Source organism: Dipodomys spectabilis, unplaced genomic scaffold, assembly GCF_019054845.1.
Source record: "Dipodomys spectabilis isolate Male_0828 unplaced genomic scaffold, ASM1905484v1 ptg000054l, whole genome shotgun sequence".
Lineage (NCBI taxonomy): Eukaryota > Metazoa > Chordata > Mammalia > Rodentia > Heteromyidae > Dipodomys > Dipodomys spectabilis.
Window position 1 is genome coordinate 35,259,918 of NW_024870731.1, and position 13,086 is coordinate 35,273,003.

The 13,086-nt window shown below is 35.4% G+C and overlaps 1 protein-coding gene across 1 annotated transcript in view; it reads left to right on the plus strand.

The window, feature by feature from the left end:
- Positions 1–13,086, plus strand: part of LOC122108014 (contactin-6-like) — a 253,962-nt gene that overhangs the window by 59,678 nt on the left and 181,198 nt on the right. Inside the window, 1 exon segment of the mRNA XM_042679950.1 lies at positions 313–448. Coding sequence (XP_042535884.1) covers positions 394–448 — 55 coding nt within the window. The 5' untranslated portion in view covers positions 313–393.

The window sequence follows — 13,086 nt, forward strand, 5'->3', positions numbered from 1 at the left end:
GAGCTCAGGGGCAGTACCTAGGCCCTGAGTTCAGGACCCAGGACTAGCAAAAAAATGAAAAATATAGAAATATCAAAATATATGAAACATCAACAGAACTTGTTGAAACATCCCCAAACAGATATATATATATATATATATAACAGATATATATATATATATATATATATATATACATATATATATATATATGAAAATAATCACTTGGGTTGCTTTATTTTGGATAATACTATTTTAATATTAAACTAAATCAAAACTATCAGTCAGTATGCATATTAAGATACTCATATTAGATCATTTTGTTTCTTTCAGACTCTTGAGTTTCTGACTAGAAGATAAACTTTTATTCCTTGCTGATTTTATGGGAGAAAATTTTGACCTCAGAACGTGGAGATGAGGTTGCTATGGAAACTGGTTACTCTGCTGCCACTCATAAACCCTTGTGCAGGTAAACTGTTCTATTATGAGTTTAGATTGATAAATATATTGGCATTGTATTTCTTCCTCAAGGTGAAACAACTTTCAAAATGCACAATGTGCATGTTGCTTGTATTTCTTCCTCAAGGTGAAACAACTTTCAAAATGTACAATGTGCATGTTGCTTGAATGACTAAATGATAAAAGTTTTGAAGATAACCTTTATGCAAATACAGAGAGTTTTATCCTTAGAAACATACAAATACTCTTTAAAAATAACCAGCAAAAAATAACTTACTTGTCAAGTGTGACATTTCATAATAAAAAAGATTAAATTATCTTCAATTAACAAAGAAGGATTATTTTTCAATTGCATTATAGTGAAGGCTTTATAAAACTCAATGAAACATTTTTCTCCAATTTGTAATTCATTATGGATAAAAGCATTATTATGGAAAAATGCTGCAGTGAAATACAAGTAAAAAGTGATATGGAGTATTCATTCAAAAGTTAAAATAACCTTAGAAGTTTTTTTTCCTTTCTTTTTCAATAAGTAACAAAACACATCAGAGTGGATTCATTTAAGAAAAAAAAAATGTCTATTTTAGGTAATAGCTATATGGGTGAAAATGGTAGAATGGGTCCCACTGTTCTATGCTTTTCTATCTCTCAGATCACCTTAATTCATCTGAGGCAAAACATCTGGGTCCTATAACATTCCCTGTAGGGACAAAGAGGCTTCCTAGACCTTGGTCTAAATTGTCCTTCATCCTCTGGAGTCTGAGATGTTGGACTGGATGGTTGTTAGGCTTCTAAAAGTGAATTGAAGAATGCCTTGTATGGGAAATACTGGGAACTCTGTCCTTTCTGTGGCATTCTTTTGACCACTACTAGTCACAGGACGCGCCTATACACTTAAGAGTTGTGAGAATACTCTCCTTTGAGAGAAGAGCACTGTAAAGAGCTATGTGGATAGAAAAGGGAAGAAATGTGGCTGTATTTTTTTGTATGTGTTTGTAAATATTCCACCTGGGTATGTAAAGATCACACTATGCTTAGTTGTCCAGTTTACCTGCCTAAGCTGTTACATTGGCAATGACCTTGAGCATGAATGTCGATTAGGTCATCTGATTGTCAGAGAAGCCCTACTACCATTATCATGAAGCTTTGTCCTGACTGCTTGATGAGCAACATGATTGATGACTCATATATTCATAACACAGCAGTCTGTGTTAGGAGACAAACAGGAACAAACATCATAATTTATAAGGCTAAAATACAGTAATTGTAAGAGACATATATTTCATAACAATTCCACAGTATGGAAAGATACAAGAATGCTGAAATAGCCAGAAAGCAAGTAGAAACATCAAAAAACATGCAAAGGTATTTTTCCCTTGGTGAATCTAACAGCTAAAAGTACTTGTCATGTTTATTCAAAGCGATCATGTTGTTTTCATTAATGTCACTTTTTACTCTGCAGCAAAGATTCCAAATTAAATCATAATGTGTTCCTTTTCTTGGTAATTGATTACAAAAAGATAGCAGACGCATCAACATAACCCCAAATTATCTGTGTGTGAATAAGAATTCCATCTCTCTCCTTAAGTTCCAGCTTCCCGTCAAAATTCAGCATTAACATTTTGCCCTTTAAATGTATATATTAAATTAGCATGGGACTCTAAAAGAACTTTTGTGTTACATTATAATGCATTACTATTCTCAGAACACATATCAAATCATAGAAATATTCCAACTCTCCTGTTAACTTTTATTTATCCAAATTGGATATGATTCACCATGTCCTTTTGGTTAATCCTAAAGGGAAAAATAATTGTATGTCCTTGGTGCACAATTTCCTCGTGAAAGAACACATTGTATCTGTTTCGTTTAAGCTGGAGTTATTTAAATAAGATAATGTAAGCTAAACATTTCCCCAAGGGTAAAGATGCTGATAATGTTTTACACAAGAGAACACTGCTTTAAATCTATTTGTTTTATAAGAGATTTCACGTTGTCTCATCCATTTGTAGGTACCACGTTAGTTTAGAAAATCAGACTGTATAATGATAGTGCTTCATTTCTGCGTATATTTGTAACACCTTGGCTTTCCACAGTTTACGTTTTATTCATTTTGAAAGGTTAGGAAATCTGCCACAATCATGTACTTTTTCATTCTTGTTTTCACTAGGAAGTACGTTTTTTAAATATAGGGCATATTTAGGAAGTCACAGTAAATGGAGAACAATGTTCAAATGTAAACCAATTTTCTTCCTTGTAGACAATGTACACCTAGTTTTCACAAGGAAATACTTTCTTCTTTCACTCACGCCGACCTCCTCTCTTCTTCAGATTAGTGCCAAACAATACAACTGGAATAAAGCTGGATGGCTATAAATCGGAAGCTGATAAATTAGTTGATACTATAATATCCCATGTTAAAGAAATCAAAACGTTTCAAATATGGTTAAGTCGTATATTTTCCAATAATGAAAAAAAGTGGCTCAGATATGCCATTTTTTAATGTCTTTACAACTTACTCTATGTTAAACTTTGGGTCTTAACTATCCACCAATCATCAATGTGATAGAAGTTTATTCCCCAGCCAGGTTCTGGAAGTTGTAGAACCTCTATGAGGTCTTCAGGTCAATGAACTGGAAAATGATGGTGGGATTTCAAAACGTTTTGCTTTTTATCTTCCTGGCCATAAGGTGAAAAGTTCTTCCACCATTATATTCCTTTCACCACAGCCTTGAAAGCAACAGTGCTAACTGATCAAGACAAGAGCCTCTAACAGTGTCAGCCAAACCTGGCACTGCTGGCTCACGCCTATAATCCTAGCTACTCAAAAGGCTGAGATCTGAGGATCACAGTTCAGAGCCAGCCCAGGCAGCAAAGTCCATTAGACTCTTTTCTCCAACAAACCACCAGAAAACTGGAAATGGCTCTGTGGCTCAAGTGGTAGAGCACTAACCTGGATCTGAAAAGCACCCAGGCCCAGAGTTTTAGCCCCACCACCGACAAACATAAAACAAACCCAAAAAACAAACAAAAAAACAAAACAACAACAACAACTGAGGGCCAAGGATGCATTTTCTTTTTTGATTATCTCAAGTGTTTCTTATGGTAAGAAAACTCACTAGCACATTATGGTATTATGTAAAATTTTAGAAATTTTAGACAGCTTTCGAAACTCCAGTTCAAATCTTACAAATGGGCTTTTTAAAATATTCTAAATAAGCCAGGTGTTGGTGGCTCACACCTGTCATCCTAGGTATGCAGAAGGCTAAGATCTGAGGATCACTGTTCAAAGCCAGCCTGAAGCAGAAAAGTCCATGAGACTCTGATCTCCTATTAACCACCAGAAAACTAGAAGTGGTGCTGTGGCTCAAAGTGGTAGAGTGCTAGCCTTGAGCAAAAAGAGCTCAGGAACAGTGCCCAAGCCCTGTGTTCAAGACTCAGGACCAAAAAGTTAAATAATATTGTTAATAGAGTAAAAGTCTGAGACTGTGTCTAGAATAAAAGTGTGTTATAATTTATTCAGTGGGTCATAGAAACTGTAGTTTTTCATAACAGTGCACAGAATAGTGAATGGCTGACTATGAAATCAAATAAAACAACTGACAGTAATTATTATTAGTTGTAAAAAATGAAGGAATATGGTTTTCCTACTATTCAGTATACATCACATCTTAACAACTGCCACTTAACAATTCCTATTTTACTTTTGCTACTATAACGAAAGGATTTGTAAATGGTACCTTTAGTGTAATTCTCTTGGCTCATAGATGCAAGTAGTTCATTTGTGCATCATTTCTATTGATTTGTTATTGATTGAGCATATATATACATAAATATACATGTGTACATATATGTCTTTCTTTTACAATTATGATCAGAACACCTTTTTTTGGGGAGGGGGTCCGGTCGTGGGGCCTGAACTCTGGGCCTGAGCACTGTCCCTCAGCTCTTCAGCTCAAGGCTAGCACTCTACCACTTGAGCCATAGCGCCACTTCCGGCTTTTTTCTTTTTGCTTTTGTGGTGCTGGGGAATCGAACCCAGGGCATCAGGCATGTAAGGCAAGCGCTCTACCACTGAGCCACCTTCCCAGCTCCACCAGAACACCTATTTAAGTGAAAAATTAAAGAAGAATTGGCTCTTCAGTATGAAGCTTAGTTTTGTCAGAGGGACTGAATAATTCATGGATGTAGTCATAGAATTAGTGACACTTATTGGCAGAATAGAATTAAAAGCCTTTTTTAAACAGTCTAACTATTGCATTATGTCATCAGGGCTTAATTAACTGGTTTTTCCTATTGTTTTAATTACTCTTGAGGAATAAACTGAGTATTGAAATCTTTTCTGCCACCATTATCATGTAACATCTACTGGCAGATGTGTGTATATTATTCTCAAAATGTCTCTCCCAAAGTAATTGATTTTAATAATTCAGTTAAATTATCTAGGGCTGATAACAACATTTTCCTATAGTTTGCCATTTTATAAATGAGATAGACTGAAGGAATAAGGGAGAAGATGTACCCCTTGCTAAATACTCAGAAAAGGTACTATAAGAAGGGCTCATCAAGAAATATGTATGAATGCTTGAATCTGACTCTGCCTCAAACACTTTTACTGAATTGAACCAGAGTAAATGCACTACCTTAGAGATGTCTTAGGAATGGAAATATACACTAGGCTATGATTTCTTCAAAGACAGTCATGTATCTCTTAGCAAATCCATGGAAATTGGCAGGTGTAATAAACCTGTTCTGCTCAAAGATTCCAGAAGCACAAAAAGGGTATTTTTCTGGGTCAAGGGGTGATGAATACTTGAATAGATCACAACCCACACTCTGCCTGAAGTCTTGTTCAGATTTATCGTTAGCATAATAGCACCTTTAGGAATGGAACACCTAGCTATACTTTTAAACCAGGTGACATCTTTGCAATTTCTAATAGAGATGGCCCAATTTAGAAATGCTGAAAATGCCATTTTATGCAATGTCCACTGACAGTGATGGTTATGTGATTATCCAAACTCCTTCTCAAATAATTGATTCTTAAACCCTAAATGGAATTGTTTCTTAGGACTGATAACAAGGTAGTTAAAAAGTTAAAAAAAAATAATAAAAAATATGGAAGTTCTGTTTTGTCAGCATTGAAAAGAAATGATTGGTATGCAGACTGGGTAAGTATGGGAAATTCTGGCCCTGTGGAATGGAATGTGGTAAATAGTGTTTTCAAGAGGAAGTGTTTGAAAGACAGTGTCAGATTTTCTACAGAGGTGAAACATCACTTACTCTTTTTATTTGAATGGAATTCATAAATAGCCACAACTTGACAATAACATGAGGAATTGATAGAATTTTTTCTTCCCCTACTGAAAATCAAACTCCTTAACATGGCCAACAGAAAAAAAAACATTAAACAATTTGTATTCCTTCTCGATTTTCCAACTCAGAACATACTAAGCTCTTCTTTATGCATTACATTAGAGCTATGGTGTGTGTGTGTGTGTGTGTGTGTGTGTGTGTGTGTGTGTGTGTGTGTGTGTGTGTGTGTGTGTGTGTGTGTGTGTGTGTGTGTGTGTGTTTGCCAGTACTGGGGCTTAAACTCCGAGCCTCTTGCTCTTTCTTAGCATTTTTTGCTCAAAGATGGTGCTCTGTCACTTGAGCTATACCCTCCCTTTGGGACCTTTTGTTTACAGACTTTTCTTGAACGATGGTCCGCAGGCCTCAGTTTCCTGAGTAATTAGAATTATAGGTATGAGATACCAAAGCCTTGCTAATCCTTTATTTTTTATGCTCCCAGAAAGGTCAAAACTGTTCCCTGTTCAGTGTCTTTGCACTTCTTATTGCATTTTCTGCAAACTCTTCAAATCTTCCTATCACTGTCTTTTTTTACAACACTCTCTCAGATCAGTCTCTCCTATTCGGCTACCTTCCTTAGGATCTTAGGTAGACAGTCAGCATTTGTCTGGCTATATTGGATGCAGTCACCTTTTGTTACTATTGTTGTTGCAATAGTCAATGAACTTGTCATTATCTGAAACTAATCTATGTGTATGTTGGTTTATATTGCTTACACATAGAATAATATAAACACTAGGTAAATACAAACAGTACTACTCATGTGGCTGCATCCTACATGCCCATCCCACAGTACCTGATACATAGCAAACATTCAGCAAATATTTTTAAATTAATGTGCAAATGATTAATCTCTCCAATGAATCCCCTTATTCCTATATACAAGCAGTCTAAAATTCCAGAATGTTGTGAGCAATTTTGCTGGATAGTATTCGGATCTCCTTGTAGGCATAGTGTTAAGTTTCTTTTGTTGTTGTCAATATAACAAAATATCTGGCAGAAACAATTTAAGGGAGGAAGAGTTTAGGATAGCTCATTGATTCAGATGTTTTTATCAACGGTGGTATGGCCCACATGATTCGGTAGAGTATCATAGCGGCAGGAACATTAGAGAAGGGCCTTCATTATCTCACTAAAGGCAGGAAGACAGCCAGTGAGGCAAAAGAAAAGTGATAAATACATAATATATCGCACCTATCAATAACAGTGTTTAAACATATATAACATAAAAATATAACATGTATATTACTTTAATACATTATGATAGGCTATCAATTAATTAACATACTATTACTTGTTATACTAATTAATAATTAATTCATTAATATATTATAATGGTAAATTGTTGGTAATATGTTATCAATATCTTTGGTGTTGTGTCACAAGTAATCTAACTCTTGAAAACCTTTGGTTTGTATTTTATCTTTAGAGGTTATCACTCCTTTGTAATTTCAGTGTAATCAGTTAATTTCCTATCATTTCTCCTCAAAGCCTTTACAGTAGCTCCCTAAGAGTCCCTTCTACCTCTGCCCCTTCCATTCGTAGACATCTTCTATATAGTTTGTTGACTCTCATCTGTGGACAAGTCTTCATCAAGCACAACTGATTTTGTCATTACTCTACATCAAGACCTTCAGAGATCCTATTTCCTTTGAAATTCATACTGTCTAATCAAGCATTCAAATTCAATTTTCTTCGACAAATATTGGAAGTTCTCTGATTAATTCAGTTCAACCTGTGTCAAGGGCCACACCTCTCTTATACTCCTTCCTGAATTCTTCATTGATATCTGACTGTACCACTGGTAAAGTGTCTGATATGTTTTCATTTTTTACCCCCAGTGTTATTGTCCTTCAGCTCTATGTCATAATCAAGTCAAATAAAACTACTCACAGACAAATACAAATGCTATACTCACACTGAACAATCCTCATGCAACAGTTTCTCCTTTTCCTTAAGCTCTGATACAGAAGAAGAATTTTGTCATCTCCATGGTCTTTGGTTGTAGTCAAATCATGTTTGTCAAATTCATAATTATTCTGAGAAACATATTGTATTTACTGCCATAGAAAATAAATTTGTTATCACAGAATGTTCATTCCTAAATGGAAAATAGAAACTAGCCCTTAACATTTGATTACATTCTAGTGTATTGTAGTTTATAAAACATTTTATGTGAAGTGTTGTGTTGTTGTCATTTTCTGAGTTGATAGTTGGTAGAAAAGGGGTGATTATCTCTTTGCTGTAGCTAAGGAAACAGATTCAAAGACGATGCCTGGCATTTCAAAGACTATAGGAAAAGACTATACAAGACCATACAAAATTATGAAAATATATGGATGAACATTGTTGAGTTTATAATAGGAGTAAATTTATGTTAATTATTAAAAATTTGGAGATCAGTTATTTGTAGAGGTCAGCTTCTGCTAAGAGTATACAACTATTTTTATAAGCAAGCTCATAAACACAGCTATTATTAACGTTAAAATATATAAACTTAAGCCAGGTACCAATGGCTCACACCTCTAATGATAGCTACTCAAATGGCTCAGATACAAGGATTGTAGTCCAAAAGTACTTAAGGGAAGAAAATTCTACAAGACTCCCCAATTAGCCAAAACCAGGCTATAATAAATGATGTCTCAAATGGTGGAGCACCACCTGGTAACTACAAAGCCAAATGAGAGTAGGGGCCACAAATTCAAGCCTCATACATATATGCATAAAATATAACATATGTAATATTATGTTATTATATATTATACATAATAGATAATGAAAAACAATGCATGCTTTAAATTTTACCTCTAAATTGCTCTAATATATTTTACTATCATTTATGATCTTGAGGATATTCCTATTTGTTTGCATCTGTATGCTGAAAGGATGACATGAAGGTGAACTATTTTCTATCTCTTCCCAAATCCTCACATCATGTAGTTTGTTTTAAATCAACCATGGGTTATTTTCACATCATAAGAAATTAGCTAAAGCTACAAATTAGCACTTCTTTTAGAGTTGATGATGAGCATTTTCATTCTATCAATATAATTTTGAGGCTGAGAAATAGTTTAAGATAATGTCACGGATCAGAAATAAATAAAATTATAGAGGACAGAGTTATTGGATTGGGGGTTATTCTAATTGTCATGCCATGGTTGAGTTGTAACCAAACATTGGCCAACCTTGTAAGTATGTCTTAAAACTCAGCAAAGCTTTCTCTGAGAATTAATTAACTGGCATATAAAATAGGGTGATGTATTATATTATTTTATTGGTATTCCATTTATGCATAGTATTAGTAAAAATTGTTATCAAATTATATATATATATATGTATGCAATTACATATACATATACACATTTATATATACTCTACAATTCCACAAGCATACTTCTTGGCTAATCTACTCTTTATTTTCTAAACACTTTTTATATTTAGCCACATTTTTAGTAGAATTATTTTTTGGGTGCAGAAAACCAGGCAATGAAGTAGGAACTAAGACCATGGTGACCCCTGGAGCACATGTGTATGTATGCATGTATGCATGTACATCATTCACCTATGTATATATTATCTGCTATATTGCACTAGATGCTGCTGTTTGTTCTCTTTTACTCTTTTAACTTTTAGATTTTAATTTTTTTGCCCCACAAAATCTTGGGATTAGAAATATGTTTGTGTCTGAAAAATATCTCAATCAAAAAATGTACCTATTAGGTTACAAGAAAAACAGATGAGGAAAGAGGCTCTTTCTCACATGTAATTAAACACCAAACCTGCCTTTTCTAAAGCTTGCAGATGACAACAGGTGTTTCCTTCTCACTTTGCCAGGAGCTCACAATAGAACAGATTTACTATGTACAGAACTAAAAACAACATTTTAGTAAAGAACAAAACCCTCCTCAAATATTCTGATTAGCTCTATAATCAGTTCTGCACGGCAAGCCAGGAAACAATGAGAACTTTTTGTATCAGTAAGGGCTGGGAGCTTTGTTTGTTTTTGTTTGTGTCTTTTACCTGTATTTGCATACACAGGAATTTCAGAAAGCACTTATAATCAAACAACACACCCTTTGTGGTTGGATCTTTCCTGGGCCTCCATTGTGTAGTTGGAAGTGAGAAAGAGGTAAAACACCAAAGCTCCTCATAGGAATTATATTCAGAGTCCCCAGTAATTAACGAAAGAGTGCTTCCTGGGAGCAAATTACTAGATTCTGTTGCATGGTTCAGCCTCTCTTAGTAATTGCCAATTGTCTTTCCACCACAATCTCTTTATATAGCTTGCTAAACTAACTCTGAGGCCAAGGTCCTAATTTGATATCTAAATTCCTGGCTTGCCAGCAATTTGTTTTGTTAACCAGACTCTCTGCCTCTCATGAATAAAAGTTCACAATTGGTTAAGTGATTTGTTATTCTGGGACAAATTATATGACCATGTTGTTTTTAATCATGCTATATTTTAAGAATGTATTTCTCTAGCTAAAGGGTGGAAGGACTAACACAGATTGGTCTAGAAAACAAGGTCCACCAAACATACTTTCTACCCAACTGCTAAGTTTTCTTGTTACCAATTAGTTTGATATTTTTCCTTTGGGCACCCGCCCATTTTTTAAAAAAATATTTCCACAACATCAAAATCATATTAAATGAGAAGGTAGGGAAGGAAAAGAAAAAAGAACTAAAATCAAACCATTTAAAATGAATAATTTTAGTAGCCCTGATGAAAGACAAAAGCAAACAAAACAACAAATGGTAACAATGGGGTTTCTTTTTGTTAAGGAGACCCTACGGAACTTATTGTGAATCTTACTATTCTGTTATGCTTTTACTTTGGGTGGCTATAAATGAACTTCTTTCTTTTCTTTTTTTTGGGGGTCCGGTTGTGGGGCTTGAACTCTGGGCCTGGGCGCTGTCCCTCAGCTCTTCAGCTCAAGGCTAGCGCTCTACCACTTGAGCCACAGCACCACTTCCGGCTTTTTTCTTTTTGCTTATGTGGTGTTGAGGAATCGAACCCAGAGCCTCATGCATGCAAGGCAAGCGCTCTACCACTGAGCCACCTTCCCAGCCCCGTATAAATGAACTTCTATGGTCCATTTAGTTCATCAAGCAATTGCTGATGGTTACAGTTGTCCCTCATTATATCTCAGTGCACTAATTGCAACTTTACAGTATCACAGGTTTAAAAAAAATTACATCTAATTCTGTATGGCAGAGTTTTCACTATACTATAAGATTTTTCTGTATATAGGCATTTATATGATATTTATGATTTTAATCATTTTGCCTGAAAATTTTAAAACAATGTAAAAATATTAAAAATGTTAATGAGCTTTATTTAATAAGAGTGGCAAAGGTTTATAGGAGAGCGGGAAGGGTTATAAAGAGTTAAAATATATGTAAATAATAAAATAAATATAATGCTGCCACTTTGTGGATTTTCACCTATCACGGGGATCTATGGAAAGTAACTCCTGCGATAGGTCAGGGATTTCTGTATTTTGAAAATATCAGTTGATAGCCTGTAATCACACATGGGTAATGCTTCAAAACTCTAGAACTGTTGTTAAATATCACTAGTCTAAGGCTATGCTATGGCCACATGCCCAGGCTTTCAAAGGTCATTGATTTTTCAGTCCATCTGTCAATATGATCAATCAGTTAATTCACAGAAATACTCAGCTACTACAAACAAACTCTTAATGTATTGAGACAACTTGAAACGTGTCTCAAAGCTGATGGGAAAACCACTTAACCAATCTATAGTCAATTGACTCATCACAACTTACATTGTTGCTTATTTTCAGTGGGAAACTAAAAATCAGGAGAAATCTGCACTAGGAAATAATAGCACCAATAGAGTGATAGTCTTGGCCTGACTAGAATTGCTTTTCCTGGATTCTCTGTGCTTCTCTGTGTTGTTCTGGGTTAGAAGAGACCCAAGAGAATGTGTGTGAGATTTACAAAGTAGAAATGACTACAGTATGTGAAAATGGTATGGAAGTGTGTTTGAAGGGAGGAGGTAGAGGAGGAAGGGAGTCTGGGAGGAGAAAAGCTCAGATAAACTTGCCCTTGGTCCCCTCCTTCATATTTGGCTTTTTGTCCCAAGTGTTGGCACTGTTGACCATTCAGGATGCAAGGCCTATTACCATTTTCAGAGGAAAATCCCTCTCTCTCACAAGCCTACTCTGGCAGCTAGACTTGGCTGTCTCTCTAGATTCTTTGTGAAATCTGGCAGTTTGCCTGCTTCAGTGACCCAGTATTCAGCGTGACTGTCATTCTTGACCTCTTTTGAGGCCCCATTTCCTTCTCTCTCTAGTTGTATAAGATCTTCTTCCCTAAAACAAAGCTCTGATCCACATTATCAGTAGTACTTTTACATTCTTGATGGAAAACCCGACTCACACAATACATGTTTTTTGTAGTTAGTGGGGAGAAAGAATCCAAATCATCCTATGATATCTTGAATACTGAGGTTATCAGGGGCGTACGGTGTGACTAGTACATTGACTAAATCCTTTGCAACTAGTAAGAACAGTATAAAGAGCACCGATTTTTGTATTTTCTCTTCCTATATTGAGTCAATTGCTATCATTAATTATCTGTAGCTGTCAGGAGATAATTCCTCCTTATCATCCTAACCTCTTCTAAACCATTTGCTAATCACCCAAAACAGCTTTAGTTTTCACTTTCCCTGTTGTACAATGGATTCATGTTTTATCGCTAGGGATAGTGTGGTAATTCACAAACAAATAAAGGACTGGAGGTGCTTTTAATCACTGCCAATCTTGGTGTGTGTGTGTGTGTGTGTGTGTGTGTGTGTGTGTGTGTGTGCATATGTGCTGGTACTGACTGCTTGAATTCAAGACCTCTGTTAGCTATTTTTGCTCAAGGCCAGTACTCTATCACTTGAATCACACCTCCATTTCCTTGATTTACTTTTGAATTGGTTATGATATTTAGACCTTTAGCCGCTCACAAAAAGAAAATTGGAAGCCAGTATAGGGGACTATAGGCCATAAAAGAAAAGAGGGAGATACGTTTTTGTTTTACTGTTAGCAAATACGCAGTATAGAGAACATATTCCCACATGATTTCAGTTACTGCCTGTGATTTTGAGTACTTTTTGGAAAGGCTGAGGTGTCATGTGTTTTTCTTACGTGGGCTTGAACTCAGGGCCTTATTCTCTAATACAACTTTTTCTTCCCCCTTCATGGCTGGTGCTCTTGCACTTGAGCTACATCTCTACTTCTGACTTTTGGTTGAATATTTAGAAATTAAGTGTCTCTCGGATTT